At 57.2% G+C, this 25,593-nt stretch overlaps 2 protein-coding genes across 8 annotated transcripts in view; both read left to right on the top strand.

The window, feature by feature from the left end:
- CCDC124 (coiled-coil domain containing 124) overlaps nucleotides 1-9,032 on the top strand; it is a 40,830-nt gene extending 31,798 nt beyond the window's left edge. For 2 of the 5 annotated variants that reach the window (XM_082710968.1, XM_082710967.1), the window contains 4 exons: nucleotides 4,109-4,278; nucleotides 7,686-7,875; nucleotides 8,376-8,490; nucleotides 8,585-9,032. In XM_082710968.1, the coding sequence (XP_082567094.1) occupies nucleotides 4,120-4,278; nucleotides 7,686-7,875; nucleotides 8,376-8,490; nucleotides 8,585-8,792 (672 nt within the window). In that variant the 5' untranslated portion in view covers nucleotides 4,109-4,119 and the 3' untranslated portion in view covers nucleotides 8,793-9,032. Of the gene's footprint in view, nucleotides 1-30; nucleotides 285-4,108; nucleotides 4,279-7,685; nucleotides 7,876-8,375; nucleotides 8,491-8,584 lie in introns of those variants that run through there. The other 3 variants (XM_082710969.1, XM_082710971.1, XM_082710970.1) reach the window with 3 other exon arrangements.
- A 6,253-nt stretch (nucleotides 9,033-15,285) lies between these two features.
- The window catches only part of KCNN1 (potassium calcium-activated channel subfamily N member 1), a 30,051-nt gene continuing 19,743 nt past the window's right edge, over nucleotides 15,286-25,593 (top strand). For 2 of the 3 annotated variants that reach the window (XR_014305252.1, XM_082709512.1), the window contains exon 1: nucleotides 22,003-22,215. Coding sequence is in view for 1 of the 3 variants with exons in the window: in XM_082709512.1 (XP_082565638.1) it covers nucleotides 22,051-22,215 (165 nt within the window). In the remaining 2 variants the exon portion in view is untranslated. Of the gene's footprint in view, nucleotides 15,412-17,213; nucleotides 17,329-22,002; nucleotides 22,216-25,593 lie in introns of those variants that run through there. The other variant, XM_082709513.1, reaches the window with a different exon arrangement.

The raw sequence follows: 25,593 nt of genomic DNA, 5'->3' as shown, positions 1-25,593 counted from the left end.
GGGCGGAGCCGGGGTCCGGGGGGGCGGGGTGCAACGCGAGGAGGGGGGAAGGGGGCGGCGGCGGGGCGGCCAGGCCTGAGAGCACCCCCCACCCTGGAGGGCTGGAGGCGGGGTGCTCAGAGACCGGGGCACTTTCGGCGCCCAGTCTAGAGGGCTCTCGAGGGTGGCTGTACCCATTTTCCAGAGCGGGCGACTGAGACCCGGAGGAATTGCGTCCTGTTCGCGGCGAGCCAGCTCCGGACCTGCCTCTGAGCACTTTCCAGGCTTTGGGGTAACAGAGCTGGGTACGGACGCTCCAGCCTCTTGCAGTAGGGTCAGGGCCGGGGATAGGGACGAGGGGCAGGGAGAGCTCAGAAGGGGTTGGCAGAAGGGCTTCTGGGAAGAGACTGTTGAACTTCCATCTTCTATTCTCTCTTGTACTTTGACATCCAATCAACTTGGGACTTGTTCCCTCCTAAATGCATCCCCCTGACCATCCAGAGGCGCTCCCCGGATCCCTGCTAAAGCTCCCTACATATCTCACCCCTCCATTTCACCTCCTCAATCAACCCCAGGGCTCTTAGCGCGGATCTGCGCTTCAGGGTTCAAACGCCTTCGGCATCTTCTCATCACCGTGGAGTACAGATCCCCTCCTCCCAGCCTGCCTCCCCCACACTTCTGGGGGCTCCGAGCTCCTCACACTTTTAGGCCTTTTCTTAGATACCTCCTTCAGGAAACCCTTTGACACCCCTTAGCCCCGAGGCTGGGTCAGAAACCCCCTCTGGGCTTCCCTAGCGCGCTGCAAGTCCCCATCACAGTTCGCTTGGCAAATTGTCACCCTTACCGTCCATCTCCCAGCCAGGCTGGCAGTCACATCGGTCCTGCTTCTTTCCCCCAGCGTCCCACACATACTAGGTGCTCAGTGCATGTTTACTGAGTGACGCAAGTGTGTGAGCAAGTATTTACCACCACACAGAGGAGAAAATCTGTCTGTATTAGTCCGCTCAGGCTGCTATTAAAAAAAAAAAAAATACCACAGAGTGGGTGACTTAAACAACAGAAATTTATTTGCTCATAGTTCTGGAGGCTAGGAAGTCTAAGATCAGAGTGCCAGCCAGTTTGGTTCCTGGTGCAGGCAGTCTTCCTGACTTGGAAGAGAGCAAGCTCTGATGTCTTTTGCTCTTTGAGGAACACCAGCCCCATTCCATTAGGGCCCCGCCCTTATGACTTCACTTCATCTCTGTTACCACCTCATTGGCCCTGTCTCCAAAGACAGTCGCACTGAGGGTTAGGGCTTCAACATATTAATATTGAGGGAACATCAACATCTCGTCCCAGCCTGAAGAGAGGATCAAAATTGTCCTGTCAGGCTTTGGGATGAAGTTGAGGGTCTTAAGCAGTGGGATCTGGGAGGAGAGGATGCTGGGCCAATCCCTGTGAGTGGGCGGGATTTTCATAGGAGGAGGGAATGGGGCAGAGTGTATCAGGCGAGGGAACAGCAGGAGCAAAGGCTCAGAGGCTGGAGAGGGAGGTGAGTGGGAAGAACAGGGAGGAGCTGAGCTTGGACACAACCCAAGTGTGAAGTAAATACTGAGGGAGCTCTGGAAGTAGATGCTTATTGTTCATTTGCTCAGAACATTCATTAAGCTCCTGCTGTATAGGGCACAGGGGATGTAGTAGTGACCACGGTAGTCCTTGCCCTCACAGAGCTCCCAGCCTCTGAGAAAGATGGCCATTTGTCAAATAATCACATAAATGAACATAAAACAGCAATTCAAACAAGTGCCTCAGAGAGAAGTTTGTGGTCTAAGAGAGGGTGTCTCAGGGAGGGCTTCCTGGAGGCAGCAGCACCTGAGTTAGGCCCTGAAATTTAAATAGGAGTTAAAACCTGGGTAAAAAGAGGAGTGAGGAGCAGCCAGGTGGTAGGCAGAGGAAGTGCAAGGGCCCTGAAGTGAGAACCTGCTTGGGATATTTGAAAAATGGCAGGGAGGCTGGTGTGGCTGCCACTCAGAGTGAGTGAAAGGTGGAGGGAGAGTGGGGGGGGAGTTTCCATGATCTGTAACTTAGACAGTGACTCCCAGTTCTTGGCACTCTCCTGGGGAATCCAGGGTGGGGGTGTTCTGTCAGCTATACTGTAGACATTCAGTAATAAATGCTTGATTTAGGGGCCAAGGAGCAGCTGAGGGAAGTGCGAGATCAGGCTAGTGGACCCCCGTGGCAGCTCATGCATCCTGTCCGGGGAGGGACTGGAATCCCGTGTCTCAGCTCAGGGAGCACTTCGGCTGTGATTGCAGAGCCAGGATTCAACCCTGAGTCTTCTGGGTCCTCTGATGTCCCCAACTTTTCCCTGCTCTGCCCCATGAGGCTCTCTCCTCAGTCTCAGCATGGGCCACCTGGCCAAGGGGTCACCCCTTGATGTGAAGTGGGGGGCCCCAGTGGTCTCAGAAGCTGGGACCCTGGGATGGAGGAGTGGTTAGGATCACAGAGTTGGGACTGAGGGTCGGCCACAAGGTCTTTGCATATCCTCTGCCCTCTGCCCAGACGTCCCAGCTCTTCATCCTCGCAGGGCTGCCTCCTTTAGGTCTCAGCCCTGCTGCCACACACCAGCATTGGGAGAATTCACTCAGATACTGTGTAGAAAGTCCCGAGTCCAGTGTGCAAAACTGTGCAAGTGGGAGCTGATGTTAAGAGTTTCCAGTGAGGCTGTGAGGTGGGAGCCCTCTGGCCCACAAGTCACACAGCTAGGAGACTAGAATGGGGTGGCCTGGTGGCCCTGAGTCAGAGAGGCCCCCCTATTCTTTCTCCTTCATTCTTGGATGCTGAGCCTGTTTCCCTAAGGGAACGGAGCTGGAGATGTTCAGGGGAACAAACAACCAGGGACATCAGCCCATTTCCCAGATGAGGAAAACTGAGGCCCAGAGAGCTGAAAGCACATACCTGGGCCGCACAGCCTTCCCTTCCTCACCTGGAAGTCAGGCTTTGGAGGTGGGACCCTAGACTCACCAGGTGCTAGGCAACCTGGCCAGGTACCTTGACTCCCCCACCTCTGAATGGGAAAAAGGGCAGTTCCCAGATTTAAGGCTTTGGAGGCATTCTGTGGAGTTGGTCCTTACGAAGGGTTGGTGTCTGCCGTTTGTGTGCATCACTTCCCCAGCACCCAGCGTGGGACTCACACAGACCAGGGGCCTGCTGGACAGCAGCTTTCCAGTCATCACATGTTGCCAGCTGTGCAAGCCTAGGCTGGGTCATTGGGAGCTGCTCACAGCAACTACTTACTCCGGTGAGGAGGACTTGGCCTCAGGGCTCTGGGGACTGAAGCCTCATAAGTGGTAACATCGGAGGGGCCACACACAGACTGGCCCCCAGGAGGCCCCAGAATCATGACTCTAAAAGCCAAAAAATGGAAACAACCCAGATGTTCTTCAGTGCTGGATGGATAAACAAAACGTGGTCTGTTTATACATGGAATATTACTCAGCCTTCAAAAGGAATGAAACTCTCCCATGCTAAAAAACAGATTAACCTTGCAAACATCACACTGAGTGAAAGAGTGTATGATTCCATGTATATGAAGTGTCCCAAAGAGGCAAATTCTTAGAGACAGAAAGGGGAAGGGAGAGTGACTGCTTGTGGGTGTGGGGTTTCCTTTTTGGGGGGATAGAAATACTCTGGAACTAGATAGAGGTGATGGTTGTACATTGTGAATGTTCTAAATGCCACCAAATTGTGCACTTTAATAGGGTTCATGGTTTTGTCGTGTGCATTTTACCTCAATAAATTTTTTAAAAGATTTTATTTATTTATTTATTTATTTATTTGAGAGAGATTGTGAGAACAAGTGGGGGCGGGGCAGAGGGAGAAGCCGACTCCCTGCAGAGTGGGGAGCCGGATATGGGACTCTATCCGCGGACTCCCGGATCATGATCTGTGCTGAAGGCTGTCCCTTAACCGACTGAGCCACCCAGGCACCCCTTGATATATTTTTTAAAAAAGGAGATCATGAAGTCTGAAGCCCTCATTCTATAGACAAGACCATCAAGGCTCCAAGGGGACCCTGACTGCAGGTGTTAGTCTGGGGGTACCAAGGATGGATGCCCCCTACTCACTGTTCCCTTCCCTCCTCCTGCAGCCTGCTGAGGGATGCCCAAGAAGTTCCAGGGTGAGAACACCAAGTCGGCAGCGGCCCGGGCACGGAGGGCTGAGGCCAAGGCAGCAGCTGATGCCAGGAAGCAGAAGGAACTGGAGGATGCCTACTGGAAGGATGAGGACAAACACGTCATGAGGAAGGAACAGCGCAAGGTGGGTGGCTCCCAGGCTCCTGCACCTGAGGCTAAAGTGGGCAGTCAACAGGGAAACGTGGTAGAAGGTGGCTGGAGGCCCCTGGAGCTTTGGCTTGAAGAGTGAGGATAAACTGGACATGGAGCAAGAGCAAGGTGGGAGGTAGAGACAGAGGCTCATGCAAAGGCCCTGGGGTGGCTAGGACTTGGCATGTTTAGGGAATGGGAAGGCATCCACCGCCCTGTGTGGGCTTACTTTGTCCTTCATGTAATGTCAGGGTTGGGCTAGATTGGCACTTCTCACCGTGGAGTGATTCTGCACTCAGCGGACACTTGGCACATCTGGAGACATTTTGGATTGTCACAACCAATGGGTGGAAGGTGTTACTGGCATCTGGTGGGTGGGGGCCAGGCATGCTGCCCAGCACACTTCATGATACTGGACAACCCCATAGTAAATGATGAGCCAGCCCCACGTCAGCTGTGCCAAGAACTGCTGTAATAGGTCCCCTGGATCCACCCTCCTGGCCCCAGGGCTCGCGGGCTCTTCCAGGTGTGTGTAAAAACACAGAAGAGTGCAGGCGTGGCTGTCTGCTCTCTGATGGGTACCTAATTGGTGTCTGGGTTGTGGATCAGGGCTGGTATTGATTTGCTGGGTCCAGTAGGTGGCGCCAGAGACCCATTTATAGCTATGCTGCCTGTTTCCCCTGAGCTGGTCAGAGGTTCTTGTCCAGATTGGTAACAGTGGTAGAAAATACCGGAGGTGACATGCCATCCCTGCTTGCCCAATTCCTGGTGCACCTGGGCACTTTTGTGAATTTTCCCTATCACATTCCTATGCGAAACTGGATCCTGCCTTGTTTTTAGTTGGACATTGGTCACTGGTTCCCTCCCCAGGCCCTGTGCTGCACTGGGTCCATGGAGGTCTTTAAATTTTCTTTTTTTACTATCAGTATTTTGACAGTATAGGAAAGTTGAAGACCCAAAAGACAAAAAGTATTGTCTGCCAAAGAGCCGTTATGCAGAGAGAAAAGCCAGAGAGGTCAGGCTCACTGCTCAGCGGGGAGTCTGTTTCTCCCTCTGCCCCTCCCCCTGCTCGAGTACCCATGATCTCTCTCTCAAACTGATAAATAAATAAAATTTATATAAAACAAGTAAAATTTATTTATTTGACAGAGAGAGCACAAGCAGGGGGAGCAGGAGAGGGAGAAGCAGGATCTCCACTGAGCAGGGAGCCCGATGCAGGGCTCAATCCCAGGATCCTGGGATCATGACCTGAGTTGAAGGCAGATGCTCAACTGACTGAGCCACCCAGGTGCCCCTAAAGCCTCTGATTCTTGATCTCAGATCAGGTCTTGATCTCAGGATCTTGAGTTCAAGCCCCACATTGAACATACTTAAACAACAGCAGCAAACAAAAAGGAAAAAATAAAATCTTGAAAAGAGAAAAGCAAATCCATGCTCACTCCAAAGCACTAAAAAGTAACACCTCCTCCCCTCACATGACACCAAAGACCTTTTTTGCCGGATATCCTACCCCGAAGCCCATGTCTTGAGCTAAATAGGGTCCCACAGCCTTGTTTCTCCTGGTCCTCCGCCATCAGCCAGGGATGGGGCTGTAATTCATCGCCTGTCCTGGAAGTCAGCGTTTCATCTCCACTTGTTCCATATTAAGCAACTGGGCGATGAGCACCTGACTGTCTGGGCTTCATGTCAATTATTCATAGACTCGTTCCTTACGGCTCTGGAATATTTTGCAAAGCAGACTTACATCTCCCATCACCAGATACTGCCAACTGCTAATTGCTCTTTTTTAAAAATGGCAAGTGACTTTTTAAAAAAAATTTTTGCTGAATGTCAGAGTATAAATGCTCTGATTTCCTCCTCAGTCCCATGTCCCTAGAGACTGATGGCGACAAGCCGCATGTCTTTCCTGAGTTATTGGAGCCTTTGGGAATTCATGCATTCATTCAGCGTACTTTTACTAAGCACCTACTGGGTACTGGGCCCCGGGTCAGAAGGCAGCTGTTCAAAACCCAGGCCAGGGACTGCCTCCAGGACAAACCACCTAGAAGATGAGAAACAGGAATCTGTGAGACACAGGAAAAAGCCATGGAGTGGATGGGCTCAATAGGGATCCAGGAACTCAGGAGGAGCCAGAGGAAGCAGAGAAGGAGGCTACATTGGTGCGCTGGGAGGAGAGAGCAGCCAGTGCCAAGGTCAAGGCAGGACTGAATGAACACAGGCTGTATGAGCACCATGCGGGGGTCGGGGGCCTTGGGAGGACATTATCTCTGATTGATGGTTAAACTGAGGATCAAAGCACACTGGCCTGGCCTGAGAGGCCTGGACACAGGTGTGGGAGCCTCCCGCCTTTATTTTAAAGATTTTATTTCTTTATTCGAGAGAGAGCACAAGCAGGGGGAGCAGCGGGCAGAGTGAGAAGTAGGCTCCCACAGGGAGCCTGATGTGGGGCTTGAACCTAGGACCCTGGGATCATGACCCAAGCCAAAGACAGATGCTTAATTGACCGAACCACCCAGGCAGCCCCAAGGGAGCCCCTAACCTTTAACCTCTCCCCCACTTTCCTACTGGATAGGCAGGGTAGAGGTCAGAGGCCCAGGGGGTATCCTCAGGCATATGGAGTCATCTTCTGGGACACTTAGTCCCACTATAGGAGGGTCACAGAGGGCGCTGAAGGAGTGGGGACCATCCTCAAGGCATGGAAATCAGGTGGCAGAGTTGCAGACAGAGGATAGGCCAGTGGGTACCTAGGCTGCAGGGCCCTGTGGGGGTGCAAGTGGGAGGTGGCAGAACATTCCAAGCCATGGCTGCCCTGCATTATAAATGAACCAGAACATGGCTCTTCCTCCTAGAGTAGTTGAGGGGCAGCAGCCAAGGGCAAGTCCTGTAGGCCAGATGGCATCAAGGTCTCTCTGAGGAGCAAAGGTGGGACCAGTCCCTTGTGATACTGGGCTGGGGACACTGTCCTAGGGCACTGGGCTGGGGCACGATCCCTGCTCCAGCCAACAAGTGTGTTCAGACCTTCCCTGGCTCCTGTCGCCTCCCTCCCCCCTCCTTCCACATTTCCCCTCCCTGCTCCAGCCACACCATCCTCTAGGAGGTTCCTGCTTCACGGCCTTTGCACCTGCATTCCCACAGCTAAGGACGCTCCTGTCCTCCAGCTAGCTCCTGGCTGGCTCCTCCTCCAGCCCAGGTGTCACTTTTCCTTCAAGAACCACCCACCCACTTGCCGTGGCCAGGGTTCCCTGTTGTTCCCATAGTCACGTAGGCTGGGACCCCTCAGGTAGTCTGGGGCCCCAGCTGTGTCCCCCGAGCATAGCACAGGGTTTAGCACATAGCAGGGCCTCGGTCCACCTGTGCCAGTGTGTGGGGGGGTAGACTCCTGATCACCCCTTCCCCCCACAGGAGGAGAAGGAGAAGCGGCGCCTGGAGCAGCTTGAGCGCAAGAAGGAGACGCAGCGCCTGCTGGAGGAGGAGGACTCTAAGCTCAAGGGCGGCAAGGCCCCCCGTGCGTCTGCACCCAGCAAGGTCACCCGGGCCCAGATCGAGGAGACACTCCGCCGAGACCACCAGCACAAAGAAGCCCCGGACCCAGGTGGGCTCTGGAGCTGCCTTTTTACCCAGTAAAGGACAGGCTGTGGGGCTGCCTCTGGCTGAGTCTAGCGCCCCTTCCTCAGCCCCAGAGAAGCTGCCTGGGCTGTGGTGAAGCATGGGTGGGCAGTGGCCTGGCTGGTCTGGCTTTGAGCACGGGGAGCAGGGGCACACAACAGGCTGCATTTGCTTGCTCTGCACCTGACCTGGCTTGTGCTCCAGGGGGTCCTCAGGGCATTAATGAGGTGCCTTGAGGCTGAGGAGACACCAGCCATGAGTTGGGCACCTCTTGTGTGCCCAGCTGCAGGCTAGGTAAGAGGACAGCGTGCCCTGGGCAGGGGCCAGGGAGGGCCAGAGGGCTCCCCCATCCTTCTTTGCCCGCCAGCCTCTTCTCTCCCCTCTCTTCCCCCACTGTGTCTCTGTCATCTCTCTGGAATCTTGCATCCCTGCTTATCTCTCTGTCTCTGTGTATGTCTCTGTCACTTGGCTGCCTCCCACCTTCAGTCGAGAAAGCCAAGAGCCACTTGGAGGTGCCGCTGGAGGAGAATGTGAACCGCCGCGTGCTGGAGGAGGGCAGCGTGGAAGCACGCACCATTGAGGATGCCATCGCCGTGCTCAGGTAATGGGCGGGGCTTGGGCACGGGGCGGGGCAACGCGTCAAGGCGGGGCCCGCCCCCATAGACCCGCCCCTTAACGCCCTTGTCCACTCCTAGCGTGGCAGAAGAGGCTGCGGACCGGCACCCAGAGCGCCGCATGCGGGCGGCCTTCACTGCCTTCGAGGAGGCACAGCTGCCGCGGCTCAAGCAAGAAAACCCCAACATGCGGCTGTCACAGTTAAAGCAGCTGCTCAAGAAGGAGTGGCTGCGGTCGCCAGACAACCCCATGAACCAGCGGGCCGTAACCTTCAATGCCCCCAAGTGAGCCCAGAACTGGGGGAGCCGCCCCACAGGCGGTCAGGGTCGTGAAGTCACACGCCCTCCTGCTGGGTCAGCTGCGTGGGTTACAGAGAGGTCCGGGGCTGAGGCGCGTGTCCTGGGGGCTACGTGGCATCATAGGTCATGCCTCCTGCTGGAGAGTCCCGCTTCGAGTGATGCCCGCCGCCCCCTTCCTGCGCCCGCAGAGCCCTGGGAATGATGCCCAATAAAGGCAGTCGGTGAGGCAGAGTGTGCTCTAGGAGTGTCTGTGGGCGGCAGGTTGGTGGTGGGGAGAGGAGGGTTGGAATGCCAGGGAATGCAGGGGTCACAGCCAGAGAAGATCAGGGCTCCCAAATGCCCTCCTGTCGCAGCAAGCCCACTGTCACCTGGGCCTGGCTCTTATGCATTCCCACCTGGCTGGGCCACTTGTCCATGAAGGGACTGTACCACCACCCCCAGAAGCCATGGCTGGGCTGCTGCAGGAGGACTGCTCAGAGAGGTTGAGATGCTGGCTCTGGGTCACAGAGCACTTCAGGGCAGGACCAGAGGCAACCTAGAGATGATGTAGTTAGCATCCTGAGATTCTGGTTCAAAGTCAGCAGTCAGGTCACATACTGTGCTTGGGGGTTAGGAAATGCTGGCTGCTGTGGTGTTAGTCCGATGTGGGAGGCATCTGGGTCAAGTCCTGGGCCAGCTTCCCAGTGGAGGATTTCTTCAGAGCAGGCCTGAGTGGGAGATGAGTCAGATTCCATCGTATAGGCAGGCAAGAGCCTGGAAGCTAGAGCACGCAGGTGGATCTGGGTAGGAGTAAGTGTCTCATCAGAGGCCACATGTTTTGGGAAGGGCTGGGTGAGATCTGCACCTGGTTCTGGGTTCCTAGAACTCAGTTGGCCTTGGAGAGTTCGAAGAAAGGGAGGGCAGCAACCAGATGGGCCCACACATGTTAGGGAGGATCTAAGTATTTACCAGGTCACTGCTATGGCTCCCACCCAAGCAATACCCTCCCTGCACCCACAGGGCTTTCCATGTGGCCTCTGGTCCCCATTCCTGTCGAGTGGTGTAGTGTCAGGGCTGGGCCAGAGGGGGCCATGACAGTTTCATGGAGGGAGGGCCCTGAAGGATGCCCAGCAATTCTCTACACATACAGGAACAGAAAGGGCTGAAGGAACCACCTGTACAAAGGCCTGGATGTCACAACTCTCCTATTCAAGGAAGGGGTGCCATTAATAATTGGGTTCAGCTAAAATGCAGAATGGAAGGTGCCTGAAATGATGGTAGCTGACATAAAACTAACCAACATATATGGAGCACTGGTTTAGTGTGGAGATCCTGGAGCCAACTCTAAGAATGACCACAAGGCATGTGAGGAATCCAGGAAGTAACCCAGAAGACCCTGTGGGGATTAGGGAAGTGAGGCAGAAGGCCACCAAGAAACATGGTGGGAGGGGGTTCAAGTGGGGGAAGGTGACCACTTAACGGGGATTAGACCAGCTGTGGGAACCATCCCCTGGATGCTGAGCCCTGGCTTAGCACATGGTAATGTTTCACTGAACCCTGGGGAAAGCCCCATGAGCGATTTATCCCCATTACAGATGGGAAAACTAAATCACCTGCCTGAGTCACATACCCAAGAAAGCACCCAGGGCTGCAAGGGAGCCATCAGGGGCGGCAGGGGGATCTGGATTGGGGGTTGAGTCCAGAAGTTTCCCCACAAATAGAGGCTTCTTCCTTCTACTTCTGGGGTCTTAGGCCAGGGCCTTAATGGGTCTAAGTCTCAGTTTCCTCTTATATAAAATGGAACTAAAACAGTATCTAACCCAAGTCTATCTGGAGAATCAATGAGACGGTGCCTGGGAAAGGCATTTCCTGAAGGAAGGCTTGGCAAAGGAGCCTCCAGCCTGCATGGCCACGTTGAGGTCTTTGTGGCGGGGGAATTAGGGAGGACTCGCGACTAACAGTGATTAACCGGAAGGAAGGTGTCAGCTGGGCGTGCAGGGCTGAGGGATGGGAATTCACCTCAGGGCGATGGGGAGCCACGGTGCGGGTATCAGAGCTGCGTGTGGCAAGCTCACCTGGAGAACTGCAGAGGGACGGCCAGTGGACCAGAGAGGAGGTAAAACTCAGGACAGGAGCTGAGAGGACCGCCTTCGGTCCTCTGACAAAAGCACTACGGTAAGAACCTTTGTTCCCTTTCACGGAAAAGCCCCTTCTTTCTCCGGCCCCGCCCCCGCGGAATCCCAGGCCCGCGCTTGCGCGCGGGCAGCAGGGAATCCCCGGCTCCGCTGCAGTGCGCGGGAGGGGGCGTGAGACGGGAGTTCCGTGCTCTCCCAGCCCTCCCCGCGCGCGTTGCCTGCACGACCAGGCGGGGCCGTGGGGACGCCGGGCGCACACTGCGCCTGCGCGGGGGTGCTCGCTTCACGCGCTAGGGCTTTCCCGTCGAGCGCGTGGCGGGGAGGGAAAGCCTCGCCGGGGGCGCATGCGTCGATCGCTGCCCGACCCCCGCCCTGTGGGCAAGGGAATCCTCACACGCCGCAGTGCGCACTGGGGGCGGGGTGGGGAAACCGGCTCAAACCAGAGTGGGGTTTGCTGAGGAGGTGGCGCGGGAGGGAGAGCGAGCGGGGTCTTCCGGAGGTTCCCGCTCCGGCCCTCGCCGTCGCCTTGGCAACGGGGCGCGCGGGCCGCAGCGAGGGGGGCGGCGGCCTCAGGGAAGCCGGGCGACTCTGCGCCTGCGTGCAGCTCGGTGCCGGTGGCCGGGGTTCCCCCTCGTGCGCCCCGGGGACCTGCGGTGGGGAGGGGAGGCGGTTCGCAGAGGAGAGGATGGGTGTCTGGGGAGGAGGTTACCGCGGAGAGAGGGGCTTTGGAGGAGGGGAGGTTGGTGAAGGGACGGGGAGGAGGGGTGGGTACCAGAGAAGGTGGGGAAAAAGCGAAGGGCTGTGGAAGATGGGGAGAGGAGTGTCCGAGGAGGAGGAGTGGGCGGATGGGGTAATGTGGCAGCGTGTGGGAGGCAGGGGACAACAAAGGAAGAGAGGAGGGGAGGGGGGAAACTTCAGCAGTTAAGGGACGGGGACAACGTGAGGGGGACAAAGAAAAGCCTAAGAAGGGAGCACGTGGGGGGTCTGGAGGAGATGGGAGGGAAGAGAACGGACGCCAATAGGGCCACTCCTGCGCTCCCCCCTAGCAGACCCCAGGTTCGCTTGGGCAGAAGATCTGGGCCTTAGGGTTTCCAGATTTAGAAAGGAAAACTACAGGTTTCCCAGTTAAACTTGACTTTCAGGTAAACAACAAATAATTTTTTTTTTAAACAACAAATAATTTTTATCTTTATAAGTATGCCCCATTCCGTGCCCTGTGTTTTATTTGGCAGACCTAATATTGATTGAGCACCCCCTTTCTGCCCCACTCCCCTGCCTATCCTTTGAGGCTTTCTGAAAGCTCTTGGAGGATGCCTTTGTTTCTTCCCTCCCTGGCTCCCATATCTCTGCATGCTGGGTCCCCCCACTTCCCCTGCCATCTCCTACCCTTCTGGCATTGAACACCAGCCTGAGGTCAGGTCCTGGCCTGGCAGTGAAAGGTGCAAAGAAAAGGCAGTCACCCGTCTTCAGGGGCTTTCTCTCTCTCTCTCTCTCAACCCCCACAAGTCCCTTAAACCCTTGGCTGTGGGCCTGGCCCTGCTGAGGCCACATGTTCTTGCTCATCCCAGCCTCCCCTTTTCCCAGAACCCCGTGGCTCTACTCTCAGGAGCCAGGAATCCCCACCCCCTCCTAACTCCATCTCTGGGCATTTAAATTTATAGTAGGTGTTCAAACATTTCAGGGTAAATTTATGGAGGTAAGTATTGGGGGGGTGGGTATTTGATTTCTCAACACAGCTGTGTTTTCTGTTGCATGGGGGCATATACCCTCTCGGAGCTTTCTACCCTCCAACAAAGCGATTTTCCTTTCATCCTCCCCTTTCATTTCAAAAAGTATAAGAAAACATGATGAAAAAGCTAATATAACAAAGGAAAGGTCACTCCTCTCCCCAGAGCCCATGCCCAGGGCTGCCCCCAGTGCCTCCCCCTCCCGGCAGTTCTCATCTTTGTTCTTCATAAGGATTTTCCATCTATTTGCCATTTGAACAGACACTCCTCCGTACAGGCTTCTGCTCAACAGGCCCAGAACTCGATCCCTGCGGGCCATTTTTCTCATGGCATGTTACTCTGGAAACAGGCTAAGCCATCCCCGGGGTGGGGGGGAGGCAACATCTGGGTGTCTGTGTTTTTAGTTTCACTGGAAGTTGACGCCCCTGCAGAAGCAGGGGCTGGATCTTTTGTGCCATGTCCTAGGGGTGCTTTCCAGGGTGGTTAGCGGGGCAGTGGTGCCATTGGAGCTGGGTAGCTCCCAACTGGTGAGTGGTGCTGGGTCAGAGTTGGCCCTTCCTCTCATCAGTCAGGCCTGAGTTGTGGTGGGGTGGGGAGTACATTCCCTGGGGGAGGCAGAAGGTGAGGAAGTAACAGAGCACACCAGGAATTGAAGATGGTAAACTAGAGGGGTGTGGCTAGAGCAGGAGGTGACCTCAGACCAGGCTCTGAAAGACAACAGTGGGTGAAGGAAGGGTGATCCTGGCAGGAGGAACAGCAGATGCAAAGGCCCTGAGGCTGGACACATTAAGACAGAGGCTGAGTACGGCCAGAGTGAGGTAGGTGGTCAAGGGAAATAGCCCTAGTCTTGGGTCAAAAGGGAATGGGAGCCAGACCACTCAGGACTTGGAGGGCGTGAATAGGTCTTTCTCTAGGTTCAAGGAGGAGGGTGCTAGTTATGTGGATAGGGACATGATTCAGTCACATATCTGAGGACAATTCTGTAGCTGCGTCATGGAGAAAGGACCCCCGAGACTGTGGACAAGAGCAGCAGCAGGACTGGGTGGGGCATTCTGGGGGTGCCACAGGGCAGTTGTCTGGGTTCAAGGGAGGGGGACTGGCCCTCCCTCCATGAAGCCACCCTGTTACTGCTGGTTCTTTACTCTCCCTTCCTGTGTCCGACCAAGGTAGTGACTTCAGACTCCACCCAGGGGTGGAGAGTTATCCCCACAGAGGTTCTGGGTGAGACCCCTCTTCCAGTTGAGTACCCGCGGTTCCCGGTTTCCCCACCCCTCCCTTTCTCTGCCTCCACAATGCATATCCTAGCGGTCCCCCGCCCCTTTGTTCTCTTTCCCTCCACACACGGTCACGGTCACGCTGGCGGCTCCTTCTGAGAGCATCTCACACACAATGGGAAGGAGGGGGTTTCGCTCCCAATGGCCCCCCACCGGTTCCCCGCGGTCCGCATCCTCCAGCCCCGCCCGCGCCGCGGAATCCCGGCCTCCGGGACCCCACCCGGGGAAGGCATTACCTTTCAGGAGACGCTCCCGGCGGCGTGGGGGGGGATGGAGGGGGGAAGGGAAGTGTTGGAGAGGGAGGGCTATTTTTAGAATGAATGGAAGAAAAGGGGGGGAAAACAACAACAACAACAAAAAAAGGATGGAGGCTCCCAGAGGAAACCCCCTCAACCCAGGCCGAGGCAGAAGGTGGGTGGGGGTTCAGAGACTGGGTGGGTGGGGCTGCGGAGGGCAGGGGGCGGCGAGGGGGAACTCGGTGGTCTCGGAGGCACCACTCCTCCTGTGGGGGAGCTGGAGGAGAACAGCAAAATGTAGCGGGCAGCCCCAAAGACCTCTGAGAGCTGGAGGGACCCCAGAAGTGGATGCTGTCCAGTCGCAGGAAAGAAATCGGCTCAGAGAGGGGCCTGAGCTGGGCCAAGGTCGCAGGGGGTGCTGAGTCCTGCGCAGCGCCCCTTCCGTCATCCCCTAGTGACCCAAACCCCAGGAGCCGCATTCTTATAATTTGGCAGAGTGACCTTCACAGTCTCGCGGCCCAGGCCCCTGCTGTTCACGTTCAGCAGGGTCCCTGAATCGTGCAGAGAGAGGGGGGACGTCACAGCACCACAATGACATTAGAGAAGTTTTCTGTGGTTTGTTTTGTGGCCACCCGGGTACCCCTCCCTCCGCGGGACCTTCTAGCCCCAGCAACGTCACCAGCTGCCTGAAGCCTCCGGATTCCCCCTGGACCTCCCAGGCCCCAGAGCCCGCCCAAGCTTGGGGGCTTAATTGCTTTCCTTTCTCTTTCTGGCTTCATTCCTTCCCCGGACGCCGGAGAGCGACCCCCACAGAAAGGCGGGCAGCCGCATTTCTATGATGCTGGGGGGCTGGGTCCTGGCCAGGGGCTCCCCATCTCTGGGTCTCAGTTTCCCTATTTGTAACATGAACGTCGTGGGCCAGGAGCGGCAGAGGGTCCTCCCAGCTCTTTGAGCGTTCTTTGGGATTGGCTGTTACACCCCTGCGGGGAGGGGGATTCCCTCCCCACCCTTTCTAGGGAAGCGTCGTGGAGAGGGGGTCGCCCGGTGGCCGCCGCAGTCCGCCTCTCGCGCTCCCCCGGGTAGGCGCCCCTCCCCAGGAGGCGGGGCGGGGCCCAGGTCGGCGGGGAGGGGGGTCAGCTCTGCGGCGGCGCGCGCACACCCTCCCTCCCGGCTCACACGCCCTTGCCCGGCGGTGCACTTGTCTTCGCGCTCGGGCCAGGCGGCTGGAGCTCCGGCGGCGGCGGCCGTCTCCGGCCGGTGAGTAGGCAGCAGTGGGGCATTGGGGCGGGGGGCGGTTTACAGGGCGGGGGTCCCAGCGGCTCTCCCCTTCTCCTTGGTGGGCGTTTCGGTCAGGGTTTGCCCCGACTTCGGGAATTCAAAGGGGGAGATGCGGGAGGGAGGGAAACCCCTTCCATCCCACCTGACCCCCCCTCCGCCCAACTCCAAGCCCCGAGTCACTCCAGACGCACCCCCCTCCCCCCCCCCCCCCGCATACCCCTATGAGGAGGGGGCTACCGCTCCGGAAATTTGAAATGCAGAGACGTCCTCCCACAGAGGTGAAGGTGGAGACAAGGGGACCCTCCGGCGCTTGCAGGGGGGAGGGGTAATGGGGGGGAGGACCAGCTCGATTGCTCCCTTCCCCTTCCCTGCCCCTCAGTCCTTTCCACCTCCCACTGAGTGTGGTGGGGATTCCCCCGGCCGGCCCACTGCAGAGTGGAAGGGAACCCACCCGCCCCCCCCCCCCCTGCCAGCCTACTGTGAGTGGGAGCTCTTGCTCTGCTCTCCCCTAAAGTTCACCCGCCCACACCCCTACACCACTGATTGGGATAGGGGCTGAGACCAGAGAGGGTTAGCATTTACCCAAGGTCAGAGCTGGGCAGAGGCAGAGTTGTGTTGGTGGTGGACTCACTAACCCCAGAACTCACCTGGTGGTATCAGCTCTAGGGTCTTCTGCTCCCTGCGCTTAACAGTCAGGGTGGGGCCGGAGGACCCTGTCTGGAACTAGGGAGGGGGGAGTTCCACACTCTCCCCAAGTCTCTCCACCCTGGGGGAGGCCCCGACAGGACTCAGTGGATAAGCCCCTCACCTGGCTCCCTCCAGGTTCCCAGGCATCTTGTCCCTCCTAGACCCTTTTCCTTCAGCCTACTTAGGCCGTAGAGCTCTAAGGTAGTCTGGCTGATGAAGGGACAATGGGGAGGGGGTCAAGGGGTACTTCCAGAACTCATAGAGTCATCTCCACTCTGACACACTGACCCACTGCGTGACCTTGGGTGATCACCCTGTTCTCCCAGGACAAGAGTCAGATCCAGGGCCCCTCTGACTGGAATAGGCAGCCCCTGAGCTGTCTGGGGGGCCACTGGCCCCACTCCAGACCCCCAGCAAGAGGAAGGGCAACTGGGACGTCCACTTCAGACTGTTACCCCTTCAGTCCCTTTCTGGGGTTGAGCTCCCTCACCCCTTTCCGCCACAGGGCTCTTCTGTGTCTTCTTTGGCCCGCTCCTCCAGGGTGGGTCCCAGGTACCAAGGGGCTTGGGCAACAGCCCAGTACAGAGTGAATTCCTTGAGGGCGCTGCAGACTTCAGGGCAGCTACAGACTGGGTGAGGATTTGGGGGTGGCCAAGAATACAGCTGGTCAAGTCAGGGTTCCCTGTCTCCTTCATCCTCACACCAGCCCGCCCCAGCCTCATCCACCTAGATCTCCCTGTGGTGAGTGAACTGTGGAGTGGGGAGAACTGGGGGCAGGGCAGGGAACAGTATGGGGAAAGGCAGATAGAGCATTTAGTGCGCAGTGGCGTCCTGTTGAAGGAAGTAAGGCTTCCAGGGAGGGTGCCTCGTATGGGGTGGAAATATAAGCAGGGCCTCTTTGAGGGGCCTGGGCCCAGAAACAAGGCCCCACTGGCCAGACAACACCACTGATCTTGTTTCCCTAAAACTTACAAGGTAATTCAGCTAGTCAGAAGAAAGATCTATTGTAAAGACGATTGCTGTGAGGGGCTATATGCACCCCCACCGTCCTGGGGCCCTGCCTCTACCCCACACCCCATGTCTGGTCCTTACAGGTTGAGGGGAGAAGAAAGGCAGCTCAGCCCCCTGCCAGCCACGTGGTAATCCAGCAGGATCAAAGGGGACAGGCCCTTTGGTGGTGCCTCATCAGGGAGACCCCTGCATACCAGGGTGAGTAAATCCAGATTCGGGTGTTTTTGGGGAGTGGTCCAGGAGCTGGGTAGGAAAACTAGTGATCTAAGAAAAAAGTGCCAACCTTTGACATCATACAAACAAAATATAACAAAACAACTATGCCTTCTAGAGCCCCCAGAGAGTGACTGTCAGTTTTCTCCTCACTGGTGGTGGGGAACCAGCTCAGAGAGGCTGGGTGACCTGCTCTGTGTTATACAGCTGGGGTGGGGGGCTGGTTTGCCCCAGGTTGGAAGGTTCCACCACCCCTATAGCCTCCACCGCCCAGATTCTGTGGTCTTACTCCCCAAGACGCCTTTTAGGGAGCAGCTCCTTCGCCCTTTCTTTCGCCTGCAAACATTGGCTGACATTCAGGGTCAACAGTGAGCCGTCAGTGGGGATGTGGGGAGAATTGAGACAAGGTTTCTAGATATGTATGGGCATGTAATCAGTGGACAAACACTGAGCAGGTACTGTGTGCTCTGGACTGGGCACTAGTGATGCAGCAGGGACTGAGGCCGGCCCAGATCAACCCTTGTGAGATGTACTGGGAGGAAAATAAAACACATTGTTGTGTTAGAGAATGACCAGGGCACAGGGGCCTCTCCAGGGAGGTGACCATGAGCTGATACCCGGAGGAGGAGTAGTCAGCTAGGTGGGAGCTGGGAGAACAGCATACCAGGCAGCAGGAACAGCACGTGCAAAGGTCCTGAGGCAGCAATGAGTTCGACATGTTTGAGGAACTGCTATATAAGGAGGAGGATGAGGAGGCTGCTATAACTGGAACAGAATGAGCAAGGAAGAGAGGAGGAAGATGAAGACAAAGGGGTCTGCATGTAGAGGCTGAGGTAGAGTGGACTGCAGAGCCGTGGGGAGCCAAGGAGGGTGTATGAGCACGGAAGAGACTGATTTATGATTTTCAAAAGCCTCTGTAACTACTGTGGAGACCAGGAATGCTGGGGCAGGAGTGGAAGTGGCAGAAGGCCAGAGGGGAGTCCAGGAGGCAACTGGGTAGAGTTGGCTGGGCCGAGACTGTGTAGAGTCGGAGAGAGAGAGAAATGGGCAGATTCTGGGACTGAACTGGGTGGGCCTGGAGGAGGGAGTGTGTGTGGCCAAGTTCCTGCCCAGTGCTGAGGAACTATGAGGAGGGAGAGATTTGTCATGCTCTGGGAAATCTGGGAAAGCGTCCTGGAGGAGGTGTTCTTGCTCTTTGAGCGATGTCTAGAAGGGCAAGTAGGCCTTTGGTAGTGTCCATCTGGAGTCGTGCTGAGGGTCTAATTCTTCGGATGCCACAAGGGCCATGGGGAGCCATGGAGCACTCTGAATCACAAGCAACATGATGAGATTTTAGCAAGGAAAGATGCCTCTGGGGGGGACCTCGCAGAGACTGGATTGGAGCCAGAGAAGCCAGGAAGGTGCTTGAACCAATCAGGCTCTGATCAGGCCGACAGTCACTAGGAACATCTAGAGAGTGCTTGTGTACCTAGCACGGTTGAGGGGAGATTAGCTGCCTAGACCTGCTCACTGCCCTCAGAGGGCCCCCACTACCCTGCTGAGGGAACCAAGGCTCAGCGAGGGAGGAGCCCTTGGCTGTGACCACTACGTGACTTTCCAGGGATGTTGCAAAGGCCTGCAACCTTAAGAGAAATGTCTTTCTCTCCTAGTCCTGGAGGCCAGGGCCTGCAATCCCTGGGTGGGCAGGGCCACATTCCCTCTGGAGGCCCTAGGGCACGATCTTCTTTTTGGCTCTTCCCCTTCCTGGGGGCTCCAGGTGTCCTGGGGCTTCTGGCCACATCACTCCCGTCTCCGCATCTGTCTTCACGTGGTAGTCTGCTGAGCGTCTGTGTCTGTGTGTGTCTTCACGTGGCCTTCTTAGGAGGACCCCTAGTCTTAGGGTTAAGGCCCACCCTAATCTAGTATGACCGCCCCTTCATTTAACGGGATCTGCAAAGACCCAGTTTCCAAATAAGGTCACCCTCTGAGGTCCTAGGTGGACTGGACCCTAGGGTCCTAGATGGGGGAGGCTCATCAAACACACCTCTGCAGGTGGGACCCCCTGCCGGCCTCTGACTTGGCCCTTCCCTTTCGCTCCTTCCCTCTGGCCACACTGCTGTCTCTTCTCTTCCTCAAACGTGCCCTCCTTGGTCCCACCTTAGCGCCTTGACCCTTGCAGTGCGCCCTTCACCTGGTGCCCCCTTCTAGCTCTCCCAGCGCCCACTCCTTGGCCCCTTTGGAATGTTCCCCACTTCTGGGAGGCCTCCCATGACCACCCCAAAGTCCCCTCCTCTGTTCCAGTCATTAGATCATTAGGATCATCTCCTAATACTTGTGTATCTAGAATTCCTACTGGTCCTTTTGTTTGGAGAGGGTTATTCCAATTCTAGAAATTCAACTCCAAGAAGGACAAGTTTTTATCTCCGACTCTGCCTTCCCAGCACCAGACTCAGAAAAGGGGCTCAGTGGCTATGTGAATGAATGAATGAATGAATGAATGAATATATTGCCCACCCTGCCATCTCCACACTCAGGGGGAACTCAGGGTCCAACCTCCTGGGCAGTCATCTGCCAGGCCCCAGATGGGTGTGAGGTTTGTGTGGATGCCAGCTGCGGGGAGGGAGTAGGTGGCCAGTGCATCCCTGCTCAGGCAAGCTATGGGTCCCATAACCCCTTTGAGGCTCTCCCAGGTCTCCTGCACCTGGACCTTTGGCCACTGCCCTAGACTTGTGGCCCAGCCCTCAGGCCCCTGGAAAGGTGCTTCCTGATCAACAACCGCCCCATCCCCTGCCTGTTCTTTAGGCCATTTCCTGGGAGTTTGAGTCCCACCGGGAGCATCCCAACTGACAAGTTCATGTGTAGGCTCCTCAGGTCTTCCCCAGCCAACCATGGGCTGATACAAGGCTCTGTCTGCAATGAAATCTCAGGCGGTGACCACCTACAGCCCCACGTCTGTCCACCCTTGACCCCTATCCACCTCAGCCAGCCTTGTCTCCGAGGGGTGAGGTTCAAGCAGGCAGGAGGGCAGACTTGGGTAGGCGGTAGTCATTCACCAGGTCAACCATCCTAAGTTTAGCTCCTCGATGGGTGTCCCTGGTCCCTTAGGGCAGGTGAGCCCCGATGGGAAAGAGGGATCTTTCCAGAGAGAGAAGATGGGTACAGAGCCTGCAGGGCCTGTGGGAGGGCCTGGAGGAGCCTCCAGGGTCCATGGCCCATGCCTTTGTGAATATCTGGATGTTTCCATGTTAGACTTGAATTCAAAAAGCATCTGATGCTGCAGGCACTTCATGAAAGCCTGCGCAGGCTGGAGTCGACCCGTGGGCACGGTGTGAATGCTTCGTGTGGGGCAGGGATCCGCACAGGGGCAGGCCCAGGCTGGCAGGGGCTGGAGCACTGAATGCAGTACAAGGATGTGTGCCAGGTCCCGAGGGAGGTGTGGGTGGTTCCAACGTGACCGTGCTTTAGAAACAGCCCCCAGCAGCCCAGGCAGGCCTGGGGTGGGGGCTGCTGCGCGGATGGGCGGATGGGGATTACAGAAGGCGTGGCTGTTCCTTGAGCATGGCTTGAGAATGCATCCATTTAGGGTTCCCCATTCTGGCACCCCTGCGGACATGGCAGGGCATTGAGTGGTCCCCGGGCTTCCACGGCCAGGCCTTCTTTGGGGTGTCCCCAATAGGCTGGGATGAGAAACAGAAGTCTCATCCGCCGACCCCGCGGCCATCACCTGGCCCTGCGTAGCCTCATCGCTGGCCCATGAGACCACCCCCTGCCCAGGTAGCCATCCGCTCATCCTCATTCAGTCTTGCTATTTTCCGGACAGCGCAGAGGAAACAGATCAGCAGACTACAGGTAGTGACGAGCACTCAGATGTTCCTGACCCTGTCCCAATCTCTGAGCTGGGAAGAAAACAGTGGGGGACTGGGAGAGAGGTGGAGGGTGGGGGTCAGAGTTGGACTCAGTCACCCCAGCCAGGCAGGGATAGGGTAAAGCCTAAGGCAGCTTGGGGGAGGAGGAGGAAAGAGCTCCCCATGCCCCATCCCCAAGGCCCCTTCCAGCCATTATTAAGTTGAATAAATGAGTCGCCCAAGGACACCTTAGGTGCCAGGAGAAAGGAGCATGGTTTTGGACAAGCAGGCTTCTGCTGGTCTGCCATCCTGGTATTGGTGGTAAGGGTTAGAAATGGTGGGGCTAAGTACCAAGAAGATGGCCTTGAACCCATGGCCCTAGCAAGCATCCTCTCAACTCCTAGAAGCCCCCACGTTAGGGTCCTAGGCACCCTGCACTTGGCAATAGACAGCAAGCAGGATGTCTGAGTGGGTCACGTCAGGAGGGAGGTGTCCAGTCGCTTTGCGAAGTTCTCCCCTCAGCAAATGCGTGTATTTGAGGGGTCGAGGGTTGGCTGGAGTTTGGGGACTCGATTTTGGAAAGGGGGGTCTCTAGGAGTTACCGAGAGCTGTCGGGGGCGGGAGTTGTCGCTTCGCTAAGTCAGGTGCCCTCCATTGCGTCCAGCCAGAGAGCGAGTTTGAGGACCCGCTGAGCGCTGGGGGCTGAAGGGGACTCCCGGGAATGTGGGATCTTTAAATGTAGGCGGGGCTTGCGGGGTCGCCGGGGGCGGTACCAACCCGGGCTCGACCAATCGGCGGCTCCGCCCGCGTCGCACCGCCCCCTCCTCTCCCGGCCCGGGCGGGCGCTCGCCCCCGGCCGGGCCCGTGGACAGGGCGGCGGGGGATGCACCCGCCGCCGCCCCTGGCCCGGCCTCCACCGGGCCCCGCGTCCGCCGTCTGCTGCCCGTCCCGTCCGCGGCCCCGGCCTCGGCACGCACGCGAGGGTCTGCGGCCGCGTGGGACCCTCTCCCCTCCAGCCTCTTCTGTCGGTGGGAGCCGAGCCCTGCAGGTACGGGGTGGGACGGACCGGAGCGCTATAGGAGCGAGGCGCGTCCCGGAGAGGGGACGCGCGGTTCGGGACAGGGGCCAGGACAGAGGGTCTCTCTAGGGTCTGGAACCCAAGGGACGCAGAGAGGGAGGGAATGCATGGGTATGTGCACTGTCTGAGTGAGTGCAGATTCACGGACCCCCCACTTCGGAGGGGAAAGGTACTGGGTTCACTTTGGCAGGGTAGAGCAGTGAGTCTCCAAACTCCATAGATAGGGTGGGGAGAGCTCTTGGGGTGAAGGCAGTAACCTGGGACTGACTTGGAAATGGGAGGGAGGAGACCCTCACCACTGGCCCTTAGGTACTGCCCTCAGGGTCGCCCCTACAGGGGCCAGGGAGCCGGGTCTCCCAGCTGTCCCTGGACAGAGGTTGAGGTACCCCCACAGGGCACTGCCTTGGCTGTCCTGGAGGGCTGCAGATATGAGTGCTGGAGGCTGGGGGCCAAACGGGAGATGCTGATGGGTCAGAGTGGAGGGCGCTGTTGGAGGCAGCCATGGGGAAGGCTGGGCAGGCTAACTGCACGCTGCTGACTGCTGGCAGGTTTCTGACTGGTGTTGATGGGGGTGGGGGGGTGCCCAAGGGAACTGGGCAGTCGGTGCCTTACTGTACCCACTCCCGGGCAGCTCAGGGCTGGGAGGGCAGGTGGATCCTGTCCACCCTGCAGGGCTAGGGCCAAAGAGTGCTGCTGGGTGGGGTGTCTTGGGGACCTTACCCAAGGTGTGTCCCCACAGGGATACATACCCCACAGCTTGCCCACATATCCTGGAAGGTTCTGCCGTGTGCTGGTTCCTAAAAGTAGTGGGGTGGGCATTTTGCCCCAAGGGGGCTCTGTCTTGGAGACTGACAGGCAGGGGGCACCTTCTTGTCCAGCTCTGAAGGATGGAGTGTGGCCCTGGGCAGCTCCACCACCACAAATGTACCCGTGGCCACACGCTAAGCATTTCCCAAGTGAGATCTCGCTTTCATCCTGGCCGCCGACCCACTGCGGGGGGCACCAAGGCCCCTGAGGAGAGGGCAGTGACTTCATCCCAGCTAGGACGCCCCAGGGTCCCTCCCAGGCAGCCACTGCATTTGTGAAAGGGCTCACTCAAGGACCCTTGGGATCTGGCCAGTTTGCATTTCTGTTGGGTGGGAGACCTTGGAGGAGCTAGCTCTCCTGTTCCCTGCCACCTGCCTACCTCCTCCCACTCCTGAGTCCTCCTGGGTGCCCCCGCCCTTTGTGGCTCACAAGGTTCCCACAGCATCTCTTGGGATGGTGTGGAAGCAGGGGCTTGGCTCACCCTTCCATCCCAGCCTTCAGTGAACAGAGGTCTCATGCCCCAGACACGTTAGGTGGTTTTGGTGATTCTAGAGGCCCTCAAAACCAGATGCGGCCCAGTAGGGTGTTTCTAATGTTTTAGAACCCATTGGCAAACCCATGTCCTTCACCCACAAAAATACACCCTTCCATAGACATCCAACATTGGCCAGGGTTTCAGAGGGGCTCCTGATTCTTTGGGAATTTCTTTCTTTCTTTCTTTCTTTCTTTCTTTCTTTTTAAGATTTTATTTTTTCATTTGACAGAGAGAGACACAGCAAGAGAGGGAACACAAGCAAGGGGAGTGGGAGAGGGAGAAGCAGGCATCCCGCACAGCACTGAGCCCGAAGCAGGTTTCGATCCCAGGACCCTGGGATCATGACCTGAGCCAAAGGCAGACACTTAACAACTGAGTCACCCAGGCGCCCCTCTTTGGAAATTTCTAAGGAGCCCTGGGACCCCAGCTTTAGGCCCAGTTGCAGTAGGGGAGGGGAAGGCAGACCTGAGCAAGTGTGGGGTTTCTTGTCCCCACCCGGACTCGCAGAAGCTGCCCCCTTCTATGGAGAGTCAGGCAGGACTCTTGGTCTTTCTGTGTCCTCTGAGATCATGGGTATGTTCAGACACCCACCATGCCTGTGTCCCAAGCTCTGTGGCCCGTCAAAGGCAGGACCGAGCTGGCTCCCTTCTCAGATGGTGGCTTGGCAAGAGGGAACTTGGCAGATCTAGCCACTCATTGCCCCCAGATGGTACCAACTTAATTCTTACCCTTCCTGGCTTTGTGACCTTGGGCAAGGTGCTAAACATCTCTGATCCTTATCTCCCATCTGTGAAATGGGACCAGGATGGCCACCTACTTCACTGAGTGGCAGTGGGGATTAAACGTGATAATTCTCATAAAGAGCTCAATAAAGGCCACAATCAGAGCTAGGTATACATTCACATCGTGGGCCCTGGAAGCTCCACCCCCCTGCTGCCTCTCTCCCTCCCAGAGGCCACCTGTACTCATCCCCGCAACCCCTCCCTGCCCAGGGCACCTTAGGACGAGGCTGCCAGGCAAGGAGGAGCATGGCGGACACACGGCTGAATTTGGCCTGTGCGTCGGGCGGCTGAGTCACATCCCCAAACTGCATCTTCATCAGTGCGTTTCGGAAGGTCGTTTGCAGCACCCCACCCCCTCCAGGCGCTGTCTGCCAGGCCACTTGCCTCTCCTGCCTATGCCCCTGAGCCCCAGGCGAGGACCTTCTGCACTCTCAGGAGAGATGGTAGGAGTGGTGCCTGGGGTTTCCTCAGCCCCCGGGTGTGAGCAGGGTCTGGGATTGCTGCGTGTGTCCTGGTGACAAGCTCGCGGCCCTGCCAACAGCTAATGGCCCTCCAGGTAGCAAGCAGGGGCCCTGGCCCAGGAGGAGAGTGGCACCTGAGTGTGTGTGAAGGTGGAGCGAGAGATCAGGGCTAAGGTCAGCCTTACAAACTAGGAAGTGCTGGGTCTGCAGGAGACCAGCCTGTGTAAACCATGAGACGTCAGACCTGTGTGAGGCCACGCATCCTCAGTGGAAGCGTCAGGCCACAGGTGTCCCTGGCCTGGTTGATGTGATGGGATGGCTGGGAGTGGTGAGGGAAGAGACACTTTCTGATGCTCACGAGGTCACTGCCATGCCATGCAAGGAGCGTTTCTTGTGCTCCTACTGTGTGCTGGCACCAGCATATGGGGACATGTCATGGGTGGGTCAGATGCTGTCTTGGGGGTGTCAGACAAGGGACATAGGTGGTCCTGTCCTGGGCCAAGGTAGCCCGTGCCCTTCCTGGTAGCATGGCTTGTCTCATCCTGTCCTGGTGTGACAGTTTCTGTGTCTGTCTCCCGGAGGGTGTGGCTTCTGGGCTGGGGTGGCATCCCGTCTTTACATACAGCCCTCTCTTCTGGGCCCGGTACCTAGGCCCTTGCAGTGCATGTTAGCCTGGCCTTTTCAAAGAGGACAGCACTTGTCAGGGGACTCTCACAAGGCAGCCCGGTCTAGAATCCACCCTATAAGGAGATAGTCCCTTTAT

Source organism: Mustela nivalis (assembly GCF_964662115.1).
Source record: "Mustela nivalis genome assembly, chromosome: 1".
Classification (NCBI taxonomy): domain Eukaryota; kingdom Metazoa; phylum Chordata; class Mammalia; order Carnivora; family Mustelidae; genus Mustela; species Mustela nivalis.
Note: the sequence above shows the minus strand (reverse complement) of the source record. Positions and strands in the feature narration are given on the sequence as shown.